Genomic DNA, 27,157 nt, shown 5'->3' on the forward strand with positions numbered 1-27,157 from the left:
GCACAGAAGATATGTCATAAAAGATGAAATTTATTTTCAGAAACATATGACCAAGGAAAAAAGTGGGCCAGGAAGCTCCAGGGGGAAAAAGTGATCTTGAAAGCAAGAAGGATAGAAAACTCTTTTATGCCATTGATCATCAGCGCAAGTGATCTAGATGATAGACCCTGAGCGTGTTAGATGGACTCTGTGGAGGATTTATGGTGACTGCATGAAAAGCAGTTATAAAGAATAAAGTGTCAAAATGTTATTAACTGTGACCTTAGATGGAAAATCTATTTTCACATGATTACAAATCTGTTAAAATATATAATCAGTAATGACTGATGAGACATATCAAAATAAATTGTTACCACAATTAAATCTAATGTTTTATACAGTCATATGATTTACTTGCTTGATTACTTGCATGATTTTGCTTGCTTATAAGAATCAGTTGAACCCATGATTTGGGGGATTCTGGTTTTATTCCTTCAAATGCCACCTACCTTCCAAGCCATATCTGTATCAAAACTCTGGTATAACAGATTTCCAAAAAAGTTGTAAATTCTCCAATTGTGTGCATGATGCTGAGGATTATTTTACCTTAGTTTTTGAAAATGACTAGGGTATATATAAATATAAAAGTTTTACTATCTAGTATAAGAGAGCAATAACATAAATAAAAGAAAATTAATCTCTTTTGGGTTTTGGAATATTTTGGGGGCAGTTATATTTAAAAATGGGATATCTGGATATTCACCCTGGGACCTTAAGGGAACTTTCTTGAGATTTTAATCTTTGTTGTGTGGTTCACGTTAAAAATAATCAAGGTGAATTGTCATAAGTATGCTATGTTTGTTTTCATGCATTGCATATCATACCTTTCTCGAATAGGGATATTTGGTGCCTTGAAGTGGTGTTTTGACTCTAAAGGCTTTATTTTGGTCTGCAAATTTCTTACCAGTTTGTTGTGAGAAAAATTTTTTAAACCTTAAAAAGCTATATAAGTGTAAGCTTCTATTATTTGAGAAATTACAGAATTCGGTCAACAAAGAATTTTGTCATGATATTCTACTTATTTTAAAATTGTCAAGGCAAGCTTTGTTTTAATTATTAAGAAATTAAAGATCATGATGTAGCTAATTTTTGAGCCTTTCCTAATTATGCTTCTACTCTTTATATAGTATATATTATGTATTTTGTTTTAATAATTTCATAAAAAATGATATTTTACATTCATTTTTATATAACTTTTTATGGATAGCTTAAAACTTGTCTATAATCAGGTTTAGTTATATGGGCATTCTGAGCCATGCTTTCCCCCTGCCAGGCCAGTTTGTTGTAATTATAAAATAATGTCTAAACTATTGTGTAATAAAGTTACTTTATTAATAACAAATGATAAAAAGGATACAGTTTCTAAGGTTAAATGTACAGTAATTCAGAAAACACTGAAATAAAGTTGTTTGCAATTATATCTTAGAGACCATTTAAGTGCCAGGTTTTGTAATTGTTTGTTTTCCCTCTGTTTTCCTGAGGGAGCTCCTAAAAATTTTTGGTCAAAGAATGGCATATACTGTGTATTAGAGATATTAGTTTGGCAGGGTATAAAGAATTTGACAGAGGAGGGTTATAGATGGAGAAAGCCATTAGGCTGTCAATGTAAGCTAAGAGAGAGGTGATGAAGTCTTTAACTGGTACTGTGTGATAAAATAATGGCGATAGCTGATACTTGTGTTGCATTATATTACTAAGTGCCTTACTTGTGTTTACCTAATTTGAGCATCACCTATTAGATATTATAGCTATTATCATTGCTATTTTATTTTTGATGGGGTTTGAAGAGATTGATTTTGATTTGCCCAAACATAATCATATAGCAAGGAGGCATTTAAATCAAATCTTACTAACTTTTAGTCTAACAGCATTCCAATTTATGCTATGGATTTGAGGGTGGGGAGGGACTTAAAAACTGATTGTTATTACATAAGTTTAAAGCATGTCTTAGGTATTTCAAGAGGTACTGGCTGGTGGTTTTCCTCAAAGAATTTATATTCAGCTAGGTCATGGTTAGGTCAAATAGTAACCAAGAAATTAGGAGTCTGACAATAAGGAAATTCTAGTGATAATAAAAATTGCATGGGAAATGGAGAAATAAAGTCATAAGTTTATTTGAAATTGGAATTTGGAATTTGGCATTATTTGGAACACTAAAGTAATGGTAAATTTATGAAAATATTTTAAGCAGTAAGTTATTAAAGTAACCTAAGGACAAAACCATTATGGACTAGTAAAAGGATTAGCATATACTACTAAGCAATCTATGTTGATTATTAAATTTCAGGTAGGAACTTTAATAATTTGTTTTGTGATATTTTTAGCGACAAACCACACATTGATATTTTCAATTAAAAAAATTAATTTCCATATACTTTGAAAATAATCTCCTACTTTTTAAACTAGTACTAGTACTAATGTTTAGAATGCAATCCTAAGGACCAGAAAGATATCTTTTTTCACTTACGTAGATATCTTCCAGTGTACACTGCTTTAAAAGACAAGAAATTTGGACAAAGGGACTAGAAAAAATTTTTCAAAAAGAAGGTTCTAAATAGCCTTGAACTAACAAATTTGGACAAATTGAATCTATTAGGTATAACTGTCAAATGCGTGTTATAGCTTATATTGAAGTTAACTATGACTGAAATTTTGATAGCCCGAAGGCTCTTGGAATCTTTGGTTTTTTGCTGAGGCAATTGGGGTTAAGTGACTTACCCCAGGTCACACAGTCAGGAAGTGTTAAGTGTCTGAGGTCAAATTGACTTCAAGGCCACTACTCCGTCTAGCTGCCTCTAGCTCTTGGAATTTTGATAAAATCCATTATGAAGAAAGATGAAACCATTGAATTATGTACCAAAACTGAAATAATCATCTAGCATACGTGGATTCTATGATATGGTTCTGGAAGGAAGGCATTATGAAAAGTGCTAAATTAGAGTTAAAAAGCCTAAATTTGAATTCCTATACTGTCACTATCAACCTTTTCCAGAGTTTCATCTAAGAAGGACAAATAGAGTTGTATCTGTAGGTTTATTCACATCCTTTTATTTCACATCCTTATTCACCTCATTCATGTTAACATTCATATTAAAAGGGAAGTTTTATTTAATAGTATTTTTGGTTAGCAATGGTTTCTCATTTCATTATATAGATTTAGAAATATGATACAATTTAGAAAAATAAGAGTAACACAAACTTTAGGTGATACCCATTTCAAATTATCATATAAAAACCATTGATCTTATTATTTTGGGCATTATAAAATAATCTTTGAGTTATCAGATATGGAACAATTACATTCAGTTATATAAATAATAATAATAATGTAGTGCTGATGTGCTTGTCACTGTGTTAAGCATTTTACAAGAAGTATATTACTTTGATCTCACAATAGGAAATCTCAGGACAGCATAGTGCTAGAAAGTGACTACGAATAGAGGGAAAATACTCCTACTCTGATTTTGATATCTTATAGCCTTTTGCATTATTTTGTTTTTAGGATAAACCAATTTGGATTAGTCATAGGAACCCCACTGGAATTCAGGGCTGTCTTTAATTAGCTAACATCAATGCTGGCAATACTTAGGGTTATCAGACTATCTAATTTAGATTCTGACTGAGATACTAACTGACCCATGCCCAAATTACAGAGGATATCCTTGCCTTCAAAGGAGACCTATGCAATATGGTGTAATCTCTGACCCCAGAACTTGCTTGGAGAGGAAAGTGGACTTTGAACAAGCAGGAGTCCAAGATAGAAGTAGGACATTTTGGGAAGGGACTCATTCACACATCAGCATCTGGACTTCAGGAGCAATTAGTCCTGTGGCACCAAGCCTGGTGCTTTCAGGGAAAGAGTCCAAATTCTCCAAGTCTTCATCTGAGTCACAGCACAATTACTGTCAACCTTTTCCCCCAAAAGTTTGGTCTAAGAAAGAGTTATATTTTGGGGTTTAGTAGTCCTAGGAAGATGGGCATGTATACATGGGGGCACAGTTAGAATTTAACTCAGGGTGGGCTTAGGAAGCAGGGGTTATAAAGACAGAAAAACACAAGTCAGGGAAAGGGAAGGTATGGCGGTAGAGAATAACTATGTAATGGTCAGGTTATTTCTGGGCTGGGTTGTTTTTCAAAACTGGGAATGACATCAGTCAATCTAAGTTGATTATCTTGAGCAGGAGGACTTTTGGGTTTAATATGCCAATAATTCAAGGAACTTCTGATGCACAAATGCCACAAGGAATCTTTGATGTACCCAGCTTAAAGAATGCTCAATATCTCTTGTTCAGCTGGTTCTGATAGCTAAGTCAGTTAGCCTCTTCTGTATAGTAAGGGAGCCTGAGCAAATCAAGATGATAGTAAGTCATTAAACATTCCATTTTCACATTACTCAATACCTTTGAGATTTGGAGTAAGTTCTTTGCTCTCTGAACCTTAATTTCCACTTCTTTAAAATCAGTAGTACATACTAAATAAGGACTTAGACTTGTGATTTCATTAATTTAGGGAAATACAATATAGAATACTCCTAATTCTAATGGAGAAACTCATGCCAATGCAGGTTAGAATCTTCTTTTCCACTTATATTCTTAAAGATTTCCCAGGCTTTTGAAAAACTATTAACAGTATAAAAATATTTCTGCCCCCATTGGAACGTTGAAGTGGTCTTCGTAGCTGCAAGCCAACCTCTTTATCCAGTATACATCATTGCCCCTGTGGGTTATATTTATTCCAGAATTCTAAATGGGAGACTCAAAATTAAAAAACAAACAACATTCTTTTAACCCAGTGCCTAACAGCACTTTGTGCTGAATAGCACTGCTTGTTCCTTTTGTTGAATTCAAATTTATTGAACATTTGGCAAAAGCTTTAACACATATGAGCATGTGCACATGCACATACACACCCATTTGTTTTTACACACACAGTTTCTATTCTATTAGAATTTATATAATATATACATAGATATATGCATTTATATAAAAATATGTATATATATATAATCTTTTCTCCATTAGAATATACACTGACATATTTGTTGTAAACCTCCTAACAGTAAAAAAAATTAGCATGTATCCCTAATATTTGTATGTTTATGAGCCATATATATATACATATATGCTGATGTTATAAATATATTAATTTTACTAATGCATATTAGAAAATGGGCAGCTAAGTGGTACAACTAATAGAGTTCCTGGCTCTAGGTCCAGCACTCTATCAGATTCTTACTAGCTCTATCCAGAGTAAGTCATTATTTGCCTCAGTTTCCACATGTATAAAAATGAGATGGAGAAGGAAATGATAATCCACAACAGTATCTTTGCCAAGAAAACCCTAGATGGAGCCACAAAGAGTCAGATACAACTAAAACAAATAACAATAAAATATTATAAAACGTATGTTTTATAATATATTCTAAAACAAATAAATCTGAAAAAATTTAAATAATTTAAATTTTTATGAACAGTAACATTTCTTATTAAAATGTAAAAATTATACTTTTATAAGTACTTTTAGTGAGAATAATATTATTTATTATGTTTCATTGTTTTTAAAAGTCTCAGTTTCACTTTGCAATAGTGATTCCCAAAGGCTGTTTCGAAGTTGTTTTTATTTTGCTATTTACGTTTTTTTTTTCCCCTCTGAGGCAATTGGGGTCACACAGCTAGAAAGTGTTAAGTGTCTGAGATTTGAATTCAGGTCCTCCTGAATTCAGGGTGGTGCCCAATGCACTGTATTACCTAGCTGCTCCATACTTACTTTTTAATGGCTATTATTGCTAAACAAAACAAAACAAAAAACTCACCAAAATATTTTTGATAGATGTATAAATTAGTTCAACCAGTCTGCTTGCTACACAATTTGGAAGTATGCCCTCCAGATTACTAAACTTTTCTATTAGGATCCATAAAAGTATTGTTACCTCTTTTTATAGTAGTAAAGAGCTATAAACTGAAAGGATATTTGCCAATGGCTGAACAAAGTATGAGATGTAAATGTAATAGAATGTTGCTGTGGTATAAGAAATGATAAAAGAAATATTTTCAGATAAATCTGGAGAAGTCTAGAGGAATTGATACAGAATGAAATGAACAGAAACAAGAGAACAATTTATACAATAGCATCAACATTATAAATATAACTTTGAAAGACTTAAGATGTTTCATCAACCTAGGGACCATCTCTAATTTCTCAGAACCAGTGATGAGGCATGCCAGCTACTTCCAGACAGAAAAGTTGATGAAATTCAGGATGCTGATTGAGGCATATATATATTTTGGACACTTCTGGGCAAGGAGGGCCTACCTGTCCCTATTGCAGCATAGGCCCTGTGGGAGATCTGGACAATGTGGGAAGAACTGTATTCCATAAGTCCCCACCAAGGAATAAGCTTTGAAAGGGTCCTTGCCCCCCCCTGGGTGAGCTCAGTAAGTCAACAAATATTTATTAAGTACCTACTATTTATCACACTTTCTGCTAAGTGCAGGAGATATCAGGAGAGGTAAAAGACAATTTCTCACTCAGTTTCCATTGTAACATGGGCCTCCTGAGGTTCAGATCATTTGTGAAGCCTGGACCTGGGAACATGAAATATCTGCTGTGGTTGTGGTGGGGTAAAATAACTACTTAGCATCATTCTTGCTTGGGAAGGAGCATGCATGACTGACTTAGCACTCAGTGCACTATTAATTAGCACTGACAGGGAGACAGAGAAGCAGAGATTGTTGGAATTTGCATATGTATTGAACAGTTGTACTCTTTTTCCTTAGTCCTGATTTTTTTCAGGACTAAATATTTTCTTGTGTACCTTACTTTGGAGACTTTTGATTCACCTTCATTAATTTTTATTTGGAGAATCAGAATTGTGTTTTCAATTGCATTTGTAAAGTACCTTTCTAATATCAGTTGACTTTATATATCTAGTTGACTTTTTGTTAAGTATTTTGAATTATATCTTATGATAATCACTGTTTATTATCTATTACTGTACACATAACTTTTTTGTACTTCATTTTCCTTATTTTTAAGAGTGTTTGACCAGATGATCTCTGAAAGTCTCTTCCAAATCTGAATCTATGATCGAATCAACATATAGTAGTACTGTGTTTGACATAAGAATAGTGTAAGTGATTTATTTTTAAGCCATCAAAATAAAAGTCACTTCATCCTATTGTGATATGTAAGTTAAAGTAACTTTGTTCTTGATTGCTGAGCATTATTAATTTAGATAATAATGAAACATTAAAAAATATTTGCCCACCATTCTTCTAGATCAAATAGTAATGAGGCCAAAACTCAGGTAGAAACAGCAGCCATTAATTCATATATAAAGATCTCTGCAGGCAGCATGTTGACTTGACTTTAAAATGTAATTTTATGTTTTGTTATATTTTTAAAAAAATCTTTCCCAATTTTATTGAATATTTCCAAATTCATTTTAATCTGATTCAAACTTTACTTGGGATTACGAGACCTATGGGCTACATATTTGACATTTCTTTTCTAGATAATTCATTGTCCTCCCCCCCTTGGATATGTCCTTTTTTTTTTTTTTTTTTTTTTTTTAGACTACTTCAGCAATGGGTCAGGAATCTGGAAAACCTACTTGGCCAAAACCAGCTGGAGGCTATCAAACAGTAACAGGCAAGAGATATGGAAGGAGACATGCATATGTTAGTTTTAAACCATCTTTAACCAATCAAGAAAGAAGCTCAAGTCAACAGAGTAGTGAATGTGAAGGACTGGAACTAGATGATGTTCAAAAGAAAAAAGCATCATGTGAGTAATAATGTGAATATTTTGTGAATTATTAATGATTAATTGTTTAATATCTTTGAGATTGCATAAAGTTTAGTTTACGGTTTTCTGTAATTCTGAGTGAGCTGAGCTCTAAACATTTCACCACAGGACAGAAATTTTTTAAATCAAATTTAGTATTCTTAGTGTTTTAAGAAAGGGCAAATAATTAAATTATAAGTATACTGTCATATCCCTTCAAAAGAGTGCTCCATGATATTTATAAAATCATACTAGAATCCCTTAAAGTTTTAAGGTATAATTAGGTACTATATAAAAAAACCAAAGAACCTAGTTTGTCGAGTAATTAGCCATGTGACCTTGGGAAACTTACTTTAATTCTCTTAATCTTATTTTCCTCATTTGAAAAATAGGAAGGTAAAACAGTTCTCTCATGTTATAATAGTTATAATAAGCTCTCAATCTGGGTTGTCTTATCTATCTTCCAAAACATCACAGAAATGAAGTCTTTATCAGCCCTGACAGTTGTTTTATTTTTCTAACCTATTGGAACACCTGAAGCATCAGGATAGAGCAAGTATATCTCATATCTTTGACATTGTTAATAATTAAAAGTTTTTTCTTTTATTGAGATAAAATCTGCTTCCCTGTAACTTCTAGACATTGATCCTACTTCTCTCTCTATTACAACAACACAGAATAATTTTATATCTACTCACAGCCTTTCCAGGTATTCTGAAAAGTTAATTTAAGAAAATGCTATGAACTCATTTTTCTCCCTCTTGCATTTACTTTCTGTTTCCTTGATTTAATTCTTATTCCTAAAGATATCTTTAATAAATACCAAAATTTTTTGTTGTTAGACTTCCCTAAGTATTGCTATTTTAAAAGTACTTTAAAGATGGTTCCCTTTGATTTCATTCTTTGGGTTGTAATTTTTTTTCCTTTGGACATGAGCAAATCTAACTCCATAGTTTTTCAAGATGTCAAATTAAAGTTATTATTATTATTGCTATTTTTTTCAATAATTACTTCTTATAAGCCATATCTAGCAATTTATTGAATAAAAAAGTTTAATGTTCTGACAAGCCAACCAAAGTCATTGTCCATTTTCTTGTCTGCTGAAAAATATCAATGGTGGGAGCTAAGTGAAAAAATAAATTGTAGTCTTCTAATAGAGGAGATTGACAAAATGTGATGATGTGAACAGGTTTATCGTTGTGAACTTTTTATCAAGTTAATTATTCGAGTTTTCAGCTGGAGTTGTAAAAGACCCACTCCCACTCCCTCCCTCAAAAAATATAGATGAATTTAGGGGAGTACTGTTCTTAATAAAATAATTGTGGAAGCAAGTGGACATGATAGGTAAGTGTCTTATAGAGAGTTCATTCATAGAGTTAAATGGATAGTTGGCTGCTATAGATTTCTCATTGTATATTTATTATTTAATCATATTTTATTATCTTTCTCTAAATATGTTTTCTTACATTCTCCTATGAAGGCTGCAACCCACTGGTTCAAGTTCGCCCTTCTTTATCAGGCATACCTTTATTAGAAAATGCTGGAGCTGAAATTCCCATTTGTAGAGCAGCATTGACTCAAGCTACTGAGAGAAGTCCATCACCATTTTCTTCTATACATCATAGTTTGGAAGGCAGTGAGACTTCAGGGAGCAGTTTGAATATTAATAATAATTCTGAGTACTCGTCAAGGTATACTCCAAGAAAGTATAATGTTTCATATGTCAAAAATGGAATTGCTTTTGTAAATATTGACTCTTATGAGCCAGATAGCAGTGATGGAGAGGACAATAGCCAAATTGGTGTTTCCGGAGTTAAAATGGAAACTGGCAAATTTCAGGAAACATTGGATGATATGCTGTCTGACCTGGAAAAGGGGGTAGATTCTCTCAGTGGTTTACAATCTAAGTTCTCCACTTATAATTTAAAAGAAGGGTTTGAAGACAGAGCCCCAACATCACTAGTGAAATGTTCCAGTAGTGATACTGAATTTGCACAACACAGTGACAGGACACTTGAGAGTTCTTCTGCCGAAGATGAAGCTGTTGCAAAGAAATACCTAAACTATTCCGGTTGTGAGAGACAGAGGAAAAATTTATTTGAAGTCCCAATCAGAACTCCGGTGGATGTTCATAATGAACTAAATACCAATGATGGAAAGAAGAACCAGGGAAATTCATCTGAATTAGTAGTGAGGCCCAAAGTTAGAAAACAGGCAGGTTCAAGCCAGTTGGACAGGAAAAATCTTTTTAATAGTGATGAAGATGAAAAAAGCAATATCGAGAGGTGGCAAGAGAACTCAGAAGCTGAGGAAATCCATTCAGAAGGTCTTTTGAGAAGCTTTAAAGACAAAAAAAATTCAAGCATGTTCTTTGACCCAAGAGACTATGATGGTGCACAAAAGAAAATGAAATATAATCAAATTAAACCAGAAACTGTAACTGTTCAAGAAAGGCAAGCCATTGTAGATGATAACACCTTTTGGAATAGTTTTGAAGATTATTGCAGATACTACTACAAAGGTGAAGATAGGTAAGCCTTTCCTCTCAAATAGAAATAGAATTCTATTTTATAATTTTGTTGAATGAAATGATTTCCCCTAGAAAGCATGAATTAAATTCCCAGTTGTCTGCTTCCTTGGTCAAAGAATGAGCTTTTACTAAGATAAGAGGGAAACAGTCTCTGTCCTCAAAGAGTTGGGCCACTGTCTACTACTCCAATTGATTAAACCTTAACATTGCAGAATTCTTACTTAAATAGATGTATTGAAACCTGTCAAAAATCACATTTCTTTTAAATATACTGCAGAATTGGATATGAAAAAAATGAGTTGTAAATGGTGATTGAGATGCATATAAAAGTTTTTAAATCTAGGTAAGATGTTGCATATTTTATTAGTCTAAAGTTGACCTATTGCAGAAGCATTTTTGTTTTAAAGAAAAGCGAAAACTTAGTTCATTTGCTCTGAAAACTGAGAGTTTTTGTTTAATTTTTCTGCTTAGCTAATTTGCCTTTTTCTTCCCTAACACCTCTGCTTTTTTAATACTTTAATTGCCTTGGACAATACTGAATTTTTTTCTAGAAGCAATTAAATGCCCTTAGATGAATGAAGATTCCTTCTTCCTAAACCAGGGGTCCTCAAACTTTTTAAGTAGGGGGCCAGTTCACTGTCTGTTGGAGGACCATTTTACTATAGTAAAAACAAAAACTTTGTTTTGTGGGCCTTTAAATAAAGAAACTTCATAGCTTTGGGTGGGGGGGGGGGGGGATAATCCTCAGTTGCCGCATCTGGCCCATGGGCCGTAGTTTGAGGACCCCATAATTTCATATTTCCACTGTGAGTTTTTATACTGTTGTTCTTTGATAGAACATAAATAGAGAACAGTTCTTTTTGTATTATTTTCTTATGTTAGTCCTAGTTTAACATTTATTGATTATATAATATGTTTAATGAACAGACTGAGGTATGAATTAACCATTTCTGATCTGAAAAGAGCTTATATTCTAATAGCTGTCAATGCTGAGAAAAATAAAAGTCAATGAATTTGTGGATAATCTCAAGACAATATCCAATCAAGAGAAATGGAAACTAGGGACTATTGTTTTTAAAATTCTTTTCTAGTAAATAAAAAATTGATTAACAAGCAGAACTTATTTTTTTCCTTTTAAATATTGAATCTTTAGTTGTTATAGGAATTCTTAGATTTATAATTGAAAGGCATGTTAGAGATCATGCAGTTTAACCTCCCCCCTCCTTTCAGAATACTTCTTAATAATTTTTCTTAATATAATTCTTAAATAGTATGCCATTATGTGTTGTCAAACTCAGGATTTTAATTTGGAATAAAAAGTTTGAAGACAGAAGAATGAGGAATGGGAAATTTTCTTTAGTCAATATAAGCTTTTTTTCAATCTTGTTGGTGATGTATTAGCTTATTGAGCCAATACTTGAAAGGCTATCTCAAATCCTAAATGACAGAGTCTAACTGCAGCATTCTGACTTAAGCAAGCATTTTGAAACATCAAAACATTAGTTATTTCTTATACAAAGTTATCAGAAAACAATATAAAAAAGAATGGAGTTGTACTTATAATTGAGATTCTGCTTAGATGTGCATAAACAAGCCTTTAATATAACAAATATGCACTTTAGTAATTTACTTCAACAGCCTATATGATTTCCAAAAGTAATTCATTTTTTCTTCTCTGTCCCCTTTTCTCATTATTCTACTTTAACTCCTCACACCCTCCCTTCTCTCTACTCACTTGGATTTTACTACTAGCTACCTGTGAAAGTGTTATAGCTTTTTCAGTTTAACAGTAGCAGATCATTGAAGAGGAAAGCATAGGAAACCCATCATGAGCAGTCTGAGAAGAGAAATATAAATGATGCAAGCTTCATTTGACTTTTAAGGGTGTTTTTGTTTTTTTGTTTTTTTTTTTGCTTTGTTTCATAAAAATTACCTTTGGTTATATTCTATTTTTAAAATATAAACAAAATATAAACAAAAATAGTTATTTTCTTTAGATAATCCACATATATTTTCATGAATGCATACTTCCTTTTTCTTCCTGAAGAACTCCCTAAGTATTCACCTAAATCACAATCAACATATTAACACTATTTAGGATAATTACAACTCTGGTATAAAATTACTGTGGCTGTTCTACAGGAACTGAACAATTCACTGTTAAATTTGGAGTGCAAAAAGGAATTTTGATAATCACTTGGACCAGAAATCTAAAGTTAATATCCTGAATTTGACAAATACGAAATAAAATGGTCATTTCAATTTACAGAGTTAGGACAGGAAAAGTTTTACATGAAATTGTACTTTTCCCATTAATATAAGTTGAATCTGTAGCTTTCAGAACTGTCCTTCATCCTCTCTGCTTATTTCTGACCTTCCCTCCCAAGATTTTGATTTTGATTTTGAAAGCCTCTTTTTATTATCTCAGTTTCTATGGAGTGTTCACAAAGGTGCTAATATGTTTTTTAAAACAGCTACACAAGGATGACTGGATTTCACATTCATTCAATCTTAGTTAGAAAAGAGGTCTTCTACTACCCTACCTGAAATACAAATTCTCTCTCTAACCTTTATGACAAATATTTATTTTTTTTAAATCTCTTATCATCAAGGCAATGTTCTATAAATTTTGGGAACATAAAGTTATATAATATACAGTTCCTAAACTCATAGTGTTTATAGTGTACCATATGTTACATAACATTTCACTTACTTGAAATCCAACAGTCTGACAAGCTAAACTGATGGGGTTCAGGAGAGAAATTACTGATTCAAAAGGTGAGATGCAAAGTGAAAGACCCTTGTGATAAATTCACAGTAGTATTCTTTTTGCCAAAAGGTACCTTTCTTTAAAAAAAGAAAAGGTTACAGACAAAATCCAACAGTGATTTTGTGACATGTTTTGGGAAGGGGCTATAGAGAGAAGGAAGAGGGGGAAAACCAGGAAAGAGTTGAGAGGAGATAAAGGATGTTTGAAGGAGAAGTTGGAAAGATTCTTGATAAAGAGGAAAATTATTTCAGAGTAGATGATCTGATTAAGGAATTTACATCTTTAGAGAGAGAACAAGCTGACTTGAGTTTCCATCAAAACTATCCAGGAAAAAGCCAGGAACCATGAAATAAACCAAAAAGATTCAAACATCCAAAACATATTATATATTTTTAAAATTTATATTCTGTTATTACATAATACTATACAACTGTCCATGCACTTAAAACCCATGCATTAAATTTATTCACAATGTGTATTATAATCCTCAATGAAAATTTATTTTTTGTACAATTCTAACAAGCTTAGTTTGTGATGATGGAGAAACTGAGGCAAGATAGAGATTAGAGAGTTTTTAAAATTTATTTGAAAGGGAGAGATTTACTGGGACCAAATGGATCCATGGTTTGGTCTCGGGGCTGAATGAGACTATGGTCTCCAAGAATCCAGCATCCAGCCAGCATCTACTGCCAATGCGAGTTCTCTGACATATTTATACACAGTAGCTAAACAGATATGGGAGGTGGAGTTTAAACTCTAGTGAGCAGGAATCTCCAGACAGGAACCATTAATTCAGTTCTGACAGATTAGGGGATAGGACCATAAATTCTAACAAACTAGGAGTTAAGAAAATGTCTCATTACAGATACAAAGTCTGGAGTCCCCCTTTCTGAGTTTACACATTGGCAATTTATAAGCTTTGAGCAAATAGCCCTGAGTTATATCAGTTTTAATGAAACCAAGGGGGTGGGGGAGTGCCACTAAGGGGATTGAGGCAAAACAATTAAGGAAACTGAGGCAGGACCAATTAGGGAAACTGAGGAAGAACAATTTAGGGAAGCTGAGTCAGGACAATAAAAGAGAATTGTAGCACAACAAGTTGTGCTTTCCAAAAACAACTCAATTCTTCCTTAACAATCATTCTGTGATAAGTGCAGTTTCTATCTACATTTTACAGGTGAAGAAACTGAGACAGGTTAAGTGATTTTCCTAATCATATAAGTACTGTGTGTCTGGTAAGAATTAAACCCAGGTTTTCTTGATACCAAATTTATAATTTTTCTGTGCTGCATTTCCAAACCCACAACTAATTGAAAATAGCAAGCAAGAAAGAAGTGGTCAGTGAAAGATAGAAACCTGTACTATAGTTACAATTTATAGAGAGTAACTAGATGGTATAGTGGATAAAGCATTGACCCTGGAGTTGGGAGGGCCTGAATTCAATTCCAGCCTCACACACTTAATACTTACTAGCTATTTTGACTCTGGGCAAGTCACTTAACCCCAATTGCCTCTCAAAAAAAACCCAAAACAATTTGTAGAATTTATTGTGGCCAGCTTTGAATACATGGGGAAAAGAAATGCAAATTCAGATATATCACAGAAGCCTGAAAGCATATTAGCAAACAGTCCATAAACATTTATTAAGAAGCTTCTATATGCAAAGCACTGTTCTAAGTGCCAAGGAACACAAAAAGAGTTAAAAAGGTCCCTGTTCTCAAGGAGCTTATAGTTCAATAGAAAAGTTTATAATCCAGTGGTAAGCTTACCAAAAAAAAAAAAAAAAATCAATCAGTGAACATTTATAAAGTGATAGGTAATGTAGTGGATAAGATCACTAGATCTTGCATCAGATGGTGTTGTGTAAAGTTCTTTGCTAATCTTAAAAGAGCTTTATAAATGTTGTTGTTTGTGCCAGGTACACATGATAGAGCCAACAATGAAACAGTCTTTGATTCCAGGATATGACATTTTATTCAGGAAAGCAAAACCAAAAAGTTTTCCATTGTATCAGTGAGATCTTTGAGAGAGGTTTTATGGAAGGACATCCTCATCATCAACATCACTTGTTGTTTTTGATGGATAATGGATTTTTTCCTATATCGAAACCATGAAATAGGAAATAATCATAAAGCAGTATCCACTCCATTTGAATTCATGACTCTTCCAAAATATAAGCTGATTTCTAGAAGGCAAGAAATAGATAGATTTTAGAATTATATCCACAGAAATTGAAATGATTTTTAAAATCTAAAAAAATTTTTTAAAGATAGAAACTGAAAATCGAGACCAGTTCATTCCACATTTTTTACTCTGTGTTAAGAACCACAAGCATAATACAAAGTATTACAGACATTCAAAGCAAAGACCTATCCCATTTTTGTTTGAACATTTACTAAAATCTACAGGACTCAGAAAAACTTACTTTCTCATACGGATATTCTTATAAAGGTAAATATAAAATTGTATCAAAATATTATCAAAATATAAAATTATTTTCACATATACATGTATTCTTTTTAGTCCTATAATCCTTAGAGTTAAATATGGTCTGTCCTTATTATATCCTTTTCAAGTTATGTATCCCAAAGATAATTCAGAATCAGGATATTACTGTCTCAACTTTGAATCTGTAAAGGTTGTTCCCAAAATAATTTTCTTAGAACCACAAAATTGTTTTTTAAAGTGTGTGTTTTACCTCCTTTTGCAGTGTTCTTACTAATAGATGCCCCTCTTCCAAATGCTTTCTTAAGTGAATAGTAAATAAAACTAGCCCATTTCTGTTAAGCTAGTTCATTATTTGACTTTGATGAATATTTATTTGCAACTTTAAGTAATGATTCAATGATTTTAAACTTTTGGGGTGAGAAAAGAACTTATTTTCAGGGGAATATTATCCTTTGGGGGAAAAAAAGGCAACTTAAATTCATTTCTTCTTACTCAAATTGATTTGTGATTTTATCTGTGTGGATATCTTATGGTAACACATCCTATCCAAACCCCCAGTCGTTTTGTTTAACCTTCATCTATGTCTGTTTATAAATTCAACACAGTAGGATCATCCAAATATGCTGAGAGCTTTCCTTGCTTTCTCTTGATATATAGCAAAGGAATTCATAAATGATCACTTTTTTCTTTTGCCTTGTGAACTGCTTATCTTTGTTGATCTTACTTTTTTGATGATATCCTTTATTCTGATTCTTCTTTGTAATTCTTTCTTTATGTGTGGCAGTCTAGTCACACTCATTATGTGTTTCTTCATTGACCTTTTAATGTGATATTAATTTTTAATTGTTCATAAATTCTTGTGTTCTAAGACTCATACTAATATATCTCTGGTAAACTATGGTTTTATAAGAGAAATGATAATTAACATTTTTTTTCCAAACCTAGGACAAGGAATATAAAAAAGTTGTTGTTAAAGCTTGACCAGCTCTTTTAAAAAATGTTCTCTTCATTAGTTTGCATATGTTATTTTAAAGATTTATTTAAAATCTCTACTCTCTTCTAGTCCCCAGGCTTTTTAATGGATTCTACTACTTTAGAAAATCATTGGAGTCATTAAGTACAGGCTTGCCCATTTCTACCTTAAAGTACCTTGCATGTACACAAGTCCTTCCTTCTCTCCTTTGCCTTAGAAAAGGATATTCCTCTTTCTTCCTGAGACCTATTCTTCTGCTTTTGCCCTTACTATCACTTTTTCCTGCTCCTTGAAGATGTTATAATTTTTCTCTCCTGTTTCCCTAAATTTCATCTTCATGTAGTTCTCCTTTGCCTTCTAAACATGCACAAATACTGTCTTGGGAGATGGGAAGTATTTCTTTGCCCTTTTCTTGATCCTAGCATTTTCCTGTTTCTTTCCTCTCCAACAAATCTCTTTTTGACCTCCTGCAATCTAATATTTTTCATCCTAATGGAATTTAATTCTGGAATTCATCAAAGAAATCCCTTTCAGCTGTTCCAGGAACTTCATTTTGATTCCTTGTTCTATTTGACCTGTGTCCCAGTGGTGAGGTCAGGATTACAGTTCCTAGTTTGAAATAATATGTGACAAATTCACAATGGCCATTCTCCTTGCCAGAAGGTAGCTTTATTTAGGGAAAGATGTTACAGACAAAATAAGAGGTAAAATAGGCACCAAGGTGGCAAATATGAAATAAAATTGAGAGAACAATAGGGTTATCATCATTGTAAAAAAACAAAATATTTTACCAAGAACACCACTGACTCACTGATGAATGCAGTAAAGATTTATTTTATATTCTTGCAAGAATGGGTATCTAGGTAAGTAAGTAGACACATCTTTGAAACTCCAAAGACAGCATTTTGTTTCCTATCCTGAAGCACAAGTATTTCCTCCGATTCCCCATTAATTGGATATTACAGAAGTTACAAGACATGAGTCTCCTCCCCTCATTATATCACTAGATCCTGCCCTAAAGGACTTTACATTTTAGAAGGGGAAAGGTAACAGGAGAGCTAGGAGCAAAAGAAAAAAAAAAAGATTCTTTTCAAATCTCAGACCACCCCCCACCCTCCCATTACAAAAGTCAGTCCATATCCCCAAAGAGTTTACATTATTTTGGGAGAAGATAACCTTCACCCTTCATTATTCCTTGATGTCCTTGTGGGTTTCAGTTTTCTAATTGAAGTTTCATTTCTCCAATTTAATTTTCATATCTGTGGAAACCAAATGCCCATCCATTTCTCATATTATCAAGGAAAGAAGTTTGAAAGAATCCACTAAAAAAATATGCCCATGACGCCTGGGTTGGCCATTGAGTGGCAAGTTAAATCCATAGAAGAATTTAGTAGACCAATCAGAATTAGCTATATAGTAGGGAGAAAGATGCCATTATAGAGAAGACACTGTGTGGAGGAGAGAGAGAACTTCATAGCAGTCTTAGTCCTAAAAAGGAGTCAGTAAAGATCTTCATCATGAGTATATCTTTTATAGGGAAAATATGACCTGGGGAGTTTTTTAGGATCAGGGAAGAATTTGATGGCTAGAATACCTGGCAAATCAGGTCCCAGACCTGTCAAAAAGAAATACTAATCAATATCTCAAAAAGTAGTTTAAAGATGTCAAGAGGTGAGAGAATAGACAATGGAGGTTGATAAAAAGTTCCATCCTCACAATCACTCTACATTAATAGGATGGTCAGGGAATTGGTCATATCTGATAATAGCCATTTGGGCTTCTTCCTGACGCCGGAAAAGAATTCACATCACCACTACATTCATCAGTTTCTGTGATAATTCACTCATTTTCCTAACTTTCTTATTACTGGCATGGCTCCTTTTTTTTATCAGCTAAATATAAATTTACCCCAAGTTTAGACCTGAACTCTGTCCTTTTCTTTATGTTTCTCCTCTTGAATATTTCAATATCTCTTGCAACTTGACTAATTATTTCTTTGTGAAAAATTCTTAAATCTGAATCTCCAGCCTGGGTTTCATTCTACTTTTTCAGATACCTGGTTATTTCCATATGCAAATGTCACTTCAGACTCACAAGTCCATGTGAGTTTGTATTCCATGTTCTCATTAGAACTTCCTTGGTTCTATGACAAAAATCACCTAAGCTTAAAATTTCAGTTATTTTGGATTCATTCTTTTAATGATAGCAGTGTTTTCCAACCTAAACTCTACTGGAAATTGGTAAATACTTAGTGATAGAAACCAGAATCCCTCTCCACCATCTGAAAGCTTACCAGACAAATTTTTGTCATTACTATTCAATCATTTCAGTCTTGTCCAACTCTGTGACCCCATTTGGGTTTTTCTTGGCAGAGATACTAGAATGGTTTGCCATTTCCTTATCCTGCTCATTTTTATACATTAGGAATTGAGGCAAACAGGGTTAAGTAATTTACCCTGGGTTCCACATTAATAAGTGTTAGAGGTCAGATTTGAATCCTTATCTTCCTGACTCCTGGCATAGTGCCAGAGTGATTGGGACTGAAGCCTAGCCCATAAAACTTAATATATTTTGCAAGGTTTTAGTAATCAAAATTTGCATTCCTTTGGGAAGGTTAGGATATGATACTCATATCCATATGATACCCTATATGGATAGAAGGAAGGGAAGGGAAAGAAGAGAAGAAAAGGAGCTGTCTTGCCCAATTGGCCAGTTACAGTTTAGTGAGGCAGCTCCTACTCTTTCTCTCCAAGATTTTTATTATAACACAGGTCTGTCTGTTTTCTTTTCTTTCTCCTTTCCTACCTTTTCTCCATAGGATTTCATACCTGAGGGCTCTGTCTAAAGGAATGTAAACTTTGATTATTGAAACTTCACCCAAATCTTATTATTTATAGGCCAGGATCTAGCCTTAAACCTGAATCACTCTGGTTCTCATTGATTGACCAATAAGTTTCAGGCTAAGCCCCATTTGGCCTAATTTAGGTCTTTTTTGTCCCCTAATGAATGTAAATAGCTGTTGTTTCTATTTTGGCCAGAAACCTTGAGAGGCTTCCTCTCCCAGACTGATTTTTTTTCTCTTTTATTAGGTAAAAGAAGCCATGCTCTGCCTCAGATCTTACTAGATTTAGTGATTGGACATTGTCTCAGCTAAACTGAAATTTTTAAAAGACCTAAACTTAAAATGATTAATATTTCCCAGTGAATTCATGGCCATTTCCAGTATTCCTGATCTATAGCTGGACGTAAATGGCTCTGGAGGAGAAAGTGAGGCTGGTGACGTTGCAAAGTCCTCCCTTACTTAAATCCAATTCACCTGTGTATTTTGGCATCACTTCCCAAATGTCATGTCCTCTTTGAGAATGAAAGGCAAACAACAGCAAGTCTATACTCTATTTACTGGTCCACTTGGGCCACTGAACTGCTTACAAATAATAAAACTCACTGAGCTACTTGTCTGAAGTAATAAGGACCTGAATTAATGTGGCGGAGAGACTGATTTTGATTTTCTTTTTTTAAAAGAAAAACAGGGAACACAAAAGACAACTGGAGTTTTTTTGGGGGGTTGAGGGAATGGTGAATAGACTATATCAAGTTTTGTTTTTAGGATGTTTAAGGTGAAGGAAAGCAAACATCCGAAAGAGAACTTCTTAACTGGGCTTGTTGAAGGCATGAAAGTAGAGGTTAAGAGAACGATCAAAAATTTGTTACAGATTTTTGTGTTACCTTCCTTCAGTTATCCTTTTATCTTTCCTGTTATCTTTAATACCCTAGGGAGGTGATAATTGTAAGATAAGTTACAGTTATACAACAGACATATTGGTTTTTGACCACTGGGACTTTCTTTGAATTGAAATTTTAAAATTTTCAGAAATCCTGAAAAGTGCTAGTCATGCTCTCCTGTATATTATGCTTCAGCTGCTGCTGGTATTACTATTACTCCTATACTAGCACTACTACAACTACTGCTTCTGCTACTGCCTAATGCTGCTGCTGCTGCTACTACTACTGCTGCTGCTGCTATTGCTACTAGTAATAAAAATAACTAGGATTTATGTCGTACTTTAATATTTTTAAAGCACTCTATATCTGTTATCTCAGTTTACCCATATAAATATAACCCTGTGATTTAGAGTCTATTATTATTCCCACTTTACAGTGGCTAATCCAAGGGTCACACAGCTATTAAGTGAGTAAGGCAAGATAAGAACTCAGGTCTTAATGACTTTAGATCCAACCACTGTATTCACTTTATCACCAAAGGGCAATACTCTGTGATAAAGGAGGATGAATTTTCAAAAAAAAAAAAAGTCATAGTTGATTATCATACAATTGTCTTGACTTTTTCCAGAAAAAGACATTTAAATAATGAATGTTAAAGCTTGACATTGGCAATAATTTAATTGTGAATTGTGAGATTGTTGGGATTGGTAATCATGTGCATATCACAGGGGGAAAAAAAGAATGACAGTGATCTTAAGGTTTTTTGTTTTGTTTTGGAAAGAGTTGTTTTTTGAGTCATAGAGAATTTTACACATAGCCAAGTATGATCTACACCCAGGTGGGTGGTCTTCATACATCAGCTACTTTGAAGCTGTATCTCTCCATGAAAGCAGCTTTTCCCACCACTTTCTGTCCTTTAGGCCTAATACATTTCAAATTATCTCTGCTGTTTTTTCAAAGGTCAGGCTAATATTTTTATGTTTTATTGGTATCATCTTTTAGGTAAGAGGAACATTGAATCTAATTATTTAAAATGTTACCATGTTGAATATGCTTTTATGTTTGGGAAATTGTAAAAGACTTATTTGGAACCCATTGAAAATACGAACAACTAATCTAGATATTATATTATAGTTGTGAAGAAAAAATATTAATGAAAGTTTTGTAGATTTTGCTTCATGTTGTTTTTATATTTAATATGTTTGTATTTCTTTATATATGTTGCTACACTTATAGAAAATCCATTCAAATTTATATGTAATTAGTTAAACATAAATTTTTCTGATCTTGGATGATAGCAAACTATATTATCCAGTGTATACTATAATATATGGTTAAAACTATAAGAGAAATATCAGATGGCCAATCATTACCCATTTTTTCCTTTGTGTCATAAATTTGCAGTTCAGAATGCAGTGATGGAGAGTGGTCTGCTTCTTTGCCTCATTTTTCTGCTAGAGAAAAAGATCAGTCATCAAGTGATGAAAGCTGGGAGACTCTGCCAGGAAAAGAGGAACATGAACCTGAGCTACAGAGTAATAGTAGTGGTCCTGAAGAAGAAAACCCAGAATACTCTTTCCATACAGGGTATGTTGAATTGTACTCCACCCACCACCCACTACACAGTTTGTTTATATATATATATTTCAAAGGAGTAGGAATTTTATTGATCATATATTTCATATAGCATTAACCCAATAATCAATTGTTACTGAAGTTATAAATGTTCAACATCCAACCTCCCCCTTCAAAACAAAACAAAAACCCAATCATTTATTCAATTCCAAAGTGATTAAATTGAAAACATGGATGGTTTTAAGTACATGTGTTTAATGATTATATATTCTGCTCTAGTAAAAGTACCAAATCATAATAAAGAAATAGATATTTTTAGATAAAAGAATATTATAGTAGGATACTTGTGAAAAGTGAGATTTGAGTTGTATAAGTGACGGGTCATTTTGGTGGTTTCATTTTAACCGAGTTATCTGTATTGGAGAAGAAATTTTCAAGACTCACTAGAGAATTCCCTATGCTGTTGAAATTACAAACAAAAATAATAAAAATCACAAATGACATATTAACATTGTTTCATTAATCAGTGCCAGGTTAACTCATGAGTAGTTGGTGGGGGGAAGAGGATTAGAGTAACCTGTGATTTTGATACCCCAAAAAGACATAAAGTTGGGACATCTGCTCGAGGCACTTCAGTAACCTCTTTTTTTTGTACTGTGGATATCCACCATTAAGAGTTGTTGCCATTCTAAACAGGATAGTCTTGAACACACATGCAAAGGAATTACCCTAGAGAGTATATCTAAATAGCATATCTATTTTTCAATTTTCTTTTGTACAGTTACCTGCTTCATATCTTTGTCATATTATTTCTCTTCCTCCAGCTTTATTTTCCTCATCTTACTTAGAGTGCTAGTTCCTATTATTTCTTAACATGAAATCAAAGTCAGGATAATACTAAAATCCATCTCTGTTCTCTAAGCAAGTGAAGGAAAGTAGTTCAATATATATTGAGTGGCATAAGAGAGCAAGCCTTGGATAAAAAGGATACACAAATTATCTAAAAGAATGCCACTAATGAAATGTGATTTAGATGAAATAGAATGCAATATTACTTAAATAGAAAGTTTCTTATATAATTTGGGATAAAGCCTACCTTAGACACTTATTAGATATGTGACTCTGGGCAAGTCACTTAGCATCTCTCAGCCTTGGTTTCTTCATCTGTAAAATGGAAATAATAATAGTATCTACCTCACATGGTTGTTGAGATTCAAACAAGGTCATAGATGTAAAATACTTCATAAAATTTTAAATATTGTATAAATGAGTTTTATTATTATAAAGATGGACTTTTTTAAAAGGTATAGCTTAGTTGTTTTTAACTTTATTTTTTTAAATAACAAGTTTGGTTCATTGTATTATAGTGTATGAATTTGCACTATATCTGTTCACAAGCTTTGAGAATATGCATTATACAGGGTCTCCCAAAAATCTTATTAGTGCTGTTTTAAATTAGCTTTAAACTGGATTAACACTTTGGGGACAGTCTACATGTGGCAAGATGTTCTTGAAATATAAAATTTTATTTTACTCAGAATTATTTCAGCTAGCCTTTAAAGTTAAGAGTTTCCTTTTGTGCTTTAATGCCAGTATATATCTTTTATATCTTGAAAATACAAATTTCCTTAATGAATGAGCACCATTAAAAGTAAACTTCTAAAAGATTTGTAAAGATTAGTGTTATAAAAAGCAGACTTTTCTGGGGAAGTTGACAAGATGATTGAATAAGATGTTGTATATCAAACTCCTCTCCTATTTATCACCTCAAAACCACAAGAAATGTTCCACAATTTTTTTTAAAAAAAGGAAAGATGAAAGAAAAAACTCATAATGAAAATCCCATAGGAACAATAATGCAGAGACTAAGGAAATAAGTAAATTTAAAAAGACTTCTTAAGGCAGTAAAGCTTGTGAGGTAAAAAGAAGACAAGCAGAAAATGGAAATGACTGCCATGATTACACTCTTACACATCCAGAAATGAAAATGAAACTATTCTAACCTCAGGATTTGCTCAGTAATTAATAATTAAAATACAAATTAAATCTGGAGGCATAAAAAACAATTTGACAGTGGAATTGACGTTTTACATCCGGAGGAGTAAGAAACCAAGAAAACTTGGAGCAAATGCCAGACCATTCAAATTTGTCCCAAGTTCTGATTTTTCCAGATTTTACTGACAATTCTAGGAGGATCAAATATATTTTATCTTTATGAACTTTATTTTTCAGTTTATTTTGTAAATCTTTGGAACTTTATTTTTCATTTTCTAGAAATAAGCTATATATACAAAAGTTGAAAGGTTTAATACAACAGTAGGAAAAGAATGAAAATGAAAAATATGTATAATGACAAAAAGAGTTAGAGAAGATTAAAAAACTGTATAATTAGAAGACTTATGTAGGATTTTTACAAAGCAAAGCAACTGACAATGACAAAAGAGCTCAGTGAAACAATTTAAGGTTTCCTTGGCCCTCAGAAAAATATAGTGAAACAAAAAAAGACAAGTTTGTATCAGTAAATAATAAAAGGAATTTAGTCAGAAGAATTTAAATTAGAGGACAGAGTATGCTGTGAATTCACCTAGAAATGCTGAGCTCCAAAACTTAGTGGCCAAAGAAAAAGTCTTTGAAGCACCCAGTATCAATCATACAGAAGTTGTAGGGAAAAAAAAAAAAAAGAAAGATAATCTTGTAATAAATGCTTGATGGCTATTTATAACAATATAATCTTAGGAGGAGGGAGGAAAAACATATGGGAGAAAAGATGGATTTTAATAGAGTGATTTCCCAGGCTTTCCAAGCAAGGTGAAGGTCAGCAGAATTTTGGAATACCAACTCAGTGGGCCTAAAAAAAATGTACAAAAGGTAAACAGAACAAAATATTTTGAAAGTTCTAAGAAATTAATCAGTACATGCAATCATGGTATAAGGAAAAGACAAGACCATTTTCACTTGGTAGTCCCATCTTGCCTGTGGAATATTGAAGATAACAAAGAACAATAATCTGTGGCTTTCGGTGATTAGACAAAAGTGCCTAAGAAAAGGCAAAGAGGAAAAAGGAGCATGAAAAGGGACTTTTAGTATTTCCTGAAATCATGGTACCGTACGTAAAAGGTTATTCTAAAAAAAAAAAGAGAGGGGAGACTAAGTTAGGAAAGGAAAGCTAATTAGCTATATGCCTATCTGGGTTGAGAAAAAAAAGGATGGCGGTTATTTGTAGGAGGCTACTACATGGGTTACTTTTGGTAAAGCTAGTCACAACAGCATAGGGCTGATGTTTTTTTGTTTTAATACAGTGATTTGAGTTGGAGCTAGGAAGAGAAATAATGACATGATTTGAGAGAGACAGATGAGACTGTGTGTGGCTTATTTCATGCAACATAAGCTGCAGGTAATGAATGCAAATTTTTAAAAAATTAATATCACATGGGGGCAGCTAGATGGCGCAGTGGATAGAGTACCAGCCCTGAAGTCAGGAGGACCTGAATTCAAATTTTGTCTCAGATACTTAACATTTCCTACCTATGTGACCCTGAGCAAGTCACTTAACCCCAATTGCCTCAGCAAAAAATAATAATAATAATATTATCACACCATTTGATGAAGGGAAAACAGACAGCTGTTATAACCTTGAATAAGCGGAACTTATCCTAAAAAAAGCAAAGTTGCAAAATGAATTCAAAACTAAAAATCCAAATTTGTTTCATACAAGAATATCAGTCAAAATTTTAAAATTCGTAAGAAGTTAAAATGAAAGGTGGGAAGAAAAATTATGTTTCAACTGAATAAAAACAAATAGGAATGATAATTATTTTAATAAGATAATAAAAATATTCTTGAGAAACAAATAAGAAAACTTATAAAGGCACCATAGATAGGAAATTATGTATTAAATATATTTAGAGACAAACATACACCCACACACACATATACACAACACACACATATACATACCAAATGTCATATAGCATCTAAGTACTTAAAAGAATAGCTTTCTGAATTTCAAAAGAGACCTAGATACTAAGATAGTAATTGTAGATGAACAGCTTCACTTTCAATCACCTCTATTAGAAATCTAAAGAAGGATCTTGGCAGATGTTCTAGATCATTGGCAATTACTGAATTAGAATCTGAAGACCTTCAAGATCCTTAGGATCATCTAGAGCTAGAACAAACATTAGGGTCCACCTGCTTCCCAATGCCCCCATTTTACAGATGTGGAAGTGAAGTTTAAGAAGGCAAGTAACTTGCCCAAGGTGTCACACAAACAGTGAGCAACAGAGGTAGGGTTTGAACCCAGTTCCCCTACTTCAGAGTCATTCCTCTGTCACTTTTATTGTCATTTCTCATAGAATCTTTAAATATTGTACTGGCCTAAAGATAGATCATAAAAAATGCACAGGTAAATGCAAAAAAGTAAAAACTTTAAATCCTTTGTATACTCTTATAGATAAAAATTAAAAACAATAAGAAATATTAATAAAATACTTAATTGTAGATTCAATGTTATGCTTAATGAATATTACTAAAAATCATAAAAATTATAAATATATGAAATAGAATGAAAACAATGAGACATACCAAAATTTATTCAATATGGATAAAATAAGCCCTAGTTGGATTTTTTTCCCCCAGTTTTATAGCATTATATTTTTTGAAATATATGCAAAGATACTTGTCAGCATACTCCTTTGCAAAAATCCTGTCTTCTAAATTCTTCTCTCTCACTCCTTGTCTACTCCAACCCCAAAACAACAAACAATTCAATAAAGGTTAACATGTGCAATTCTCCTAAACATATTTCCATATTTGTCAGGCTGAGGCCCTAAGTTTTTTTGTTTTTTTTTAAAGCATCTTAGAACCCACACTAGTAAGAAAGATAAATGAATTTGATTATGCATTTTTAATCTGGAAAATAAAAAAAAAAACTTTTTCTCAAAGAATTGCCAAAGTAGGTATTTTGAAAATTCACTGAATGTTTATTAAGGATCGATTATCTACTCTGTGCAAGGCATTTGCAAGTTACTAAAATACAGTGACAAAAAGAAAGATAATCTTTATCCTCACAGAGCTTCTATACTATAAACAGTATGCAATATTTACACAGATAAGTATATACATGATATTTAATAAGAGTCCCGAGTCCCAAATACCAACACTTGGAGGAGGGAGTCTGGAAAAACTTTTGGTAGGAAATAAAATCTAACCTGAGCCTTGAAGGAAACCAAAGATTTTGAGAGGTAGCATTTAAGAGGGAGCACATTTCTGGAACTTTAGGACAGCTTATACAATTATATGAAGGCAAGAAATG

General features: G+C 32.9%; 1 protein-coding gene across 4 annotated transcripts in view; it reads left to right on the top strand.

Moving 5' to 3' along the window:
* Window positions 1-27,157, top strand: part of PJA2 (praja ring finger ubiquitin ligase 2) — a 127,678-nt gene that overhangs the window by 57,992 nt on the left and 42,529 nt on the right. For all 4 annotated transcript variants that reach the window (XM_031968653.1, XM_031968637.1, XM_031968645.1 and 1 more), the window contains 3 exons: window positions 7,614-7,824; window positions 9,305-10,355; window positions 21,673-21,855. In XM_031968653.1, the coding sequence (XP_031824513.1) occupies window positions 7,626-7,824; window positions 9,305-10,355; window positions 21,673-21,855 (1,433 nt within the window). In that variant the 5' untranslated portion in view covers window positions 7,614-7,625. The remainder of the gene's footprint in view (window positions 1-7,613; window positions 7,825-9,304; window positions 10,356-21,672; window positions 21,856-27,157) is intronic.

The sequence above is a fragment of the Sarcophilus harrisii genome, chromosome 1 (assembly GCF_902635505.1).
Source record: "Sarcophilus harrisii chromosome 1, mSarHar1.11, whole genome shotgun sequence".
Classification (NCBI taxonomy): Eukaryota; Metazoa; Chordata; class Mammalia; order Dasyuromorphia; family Dasyuridae; genus Sarcophilus; species Sarcophilus harrisii.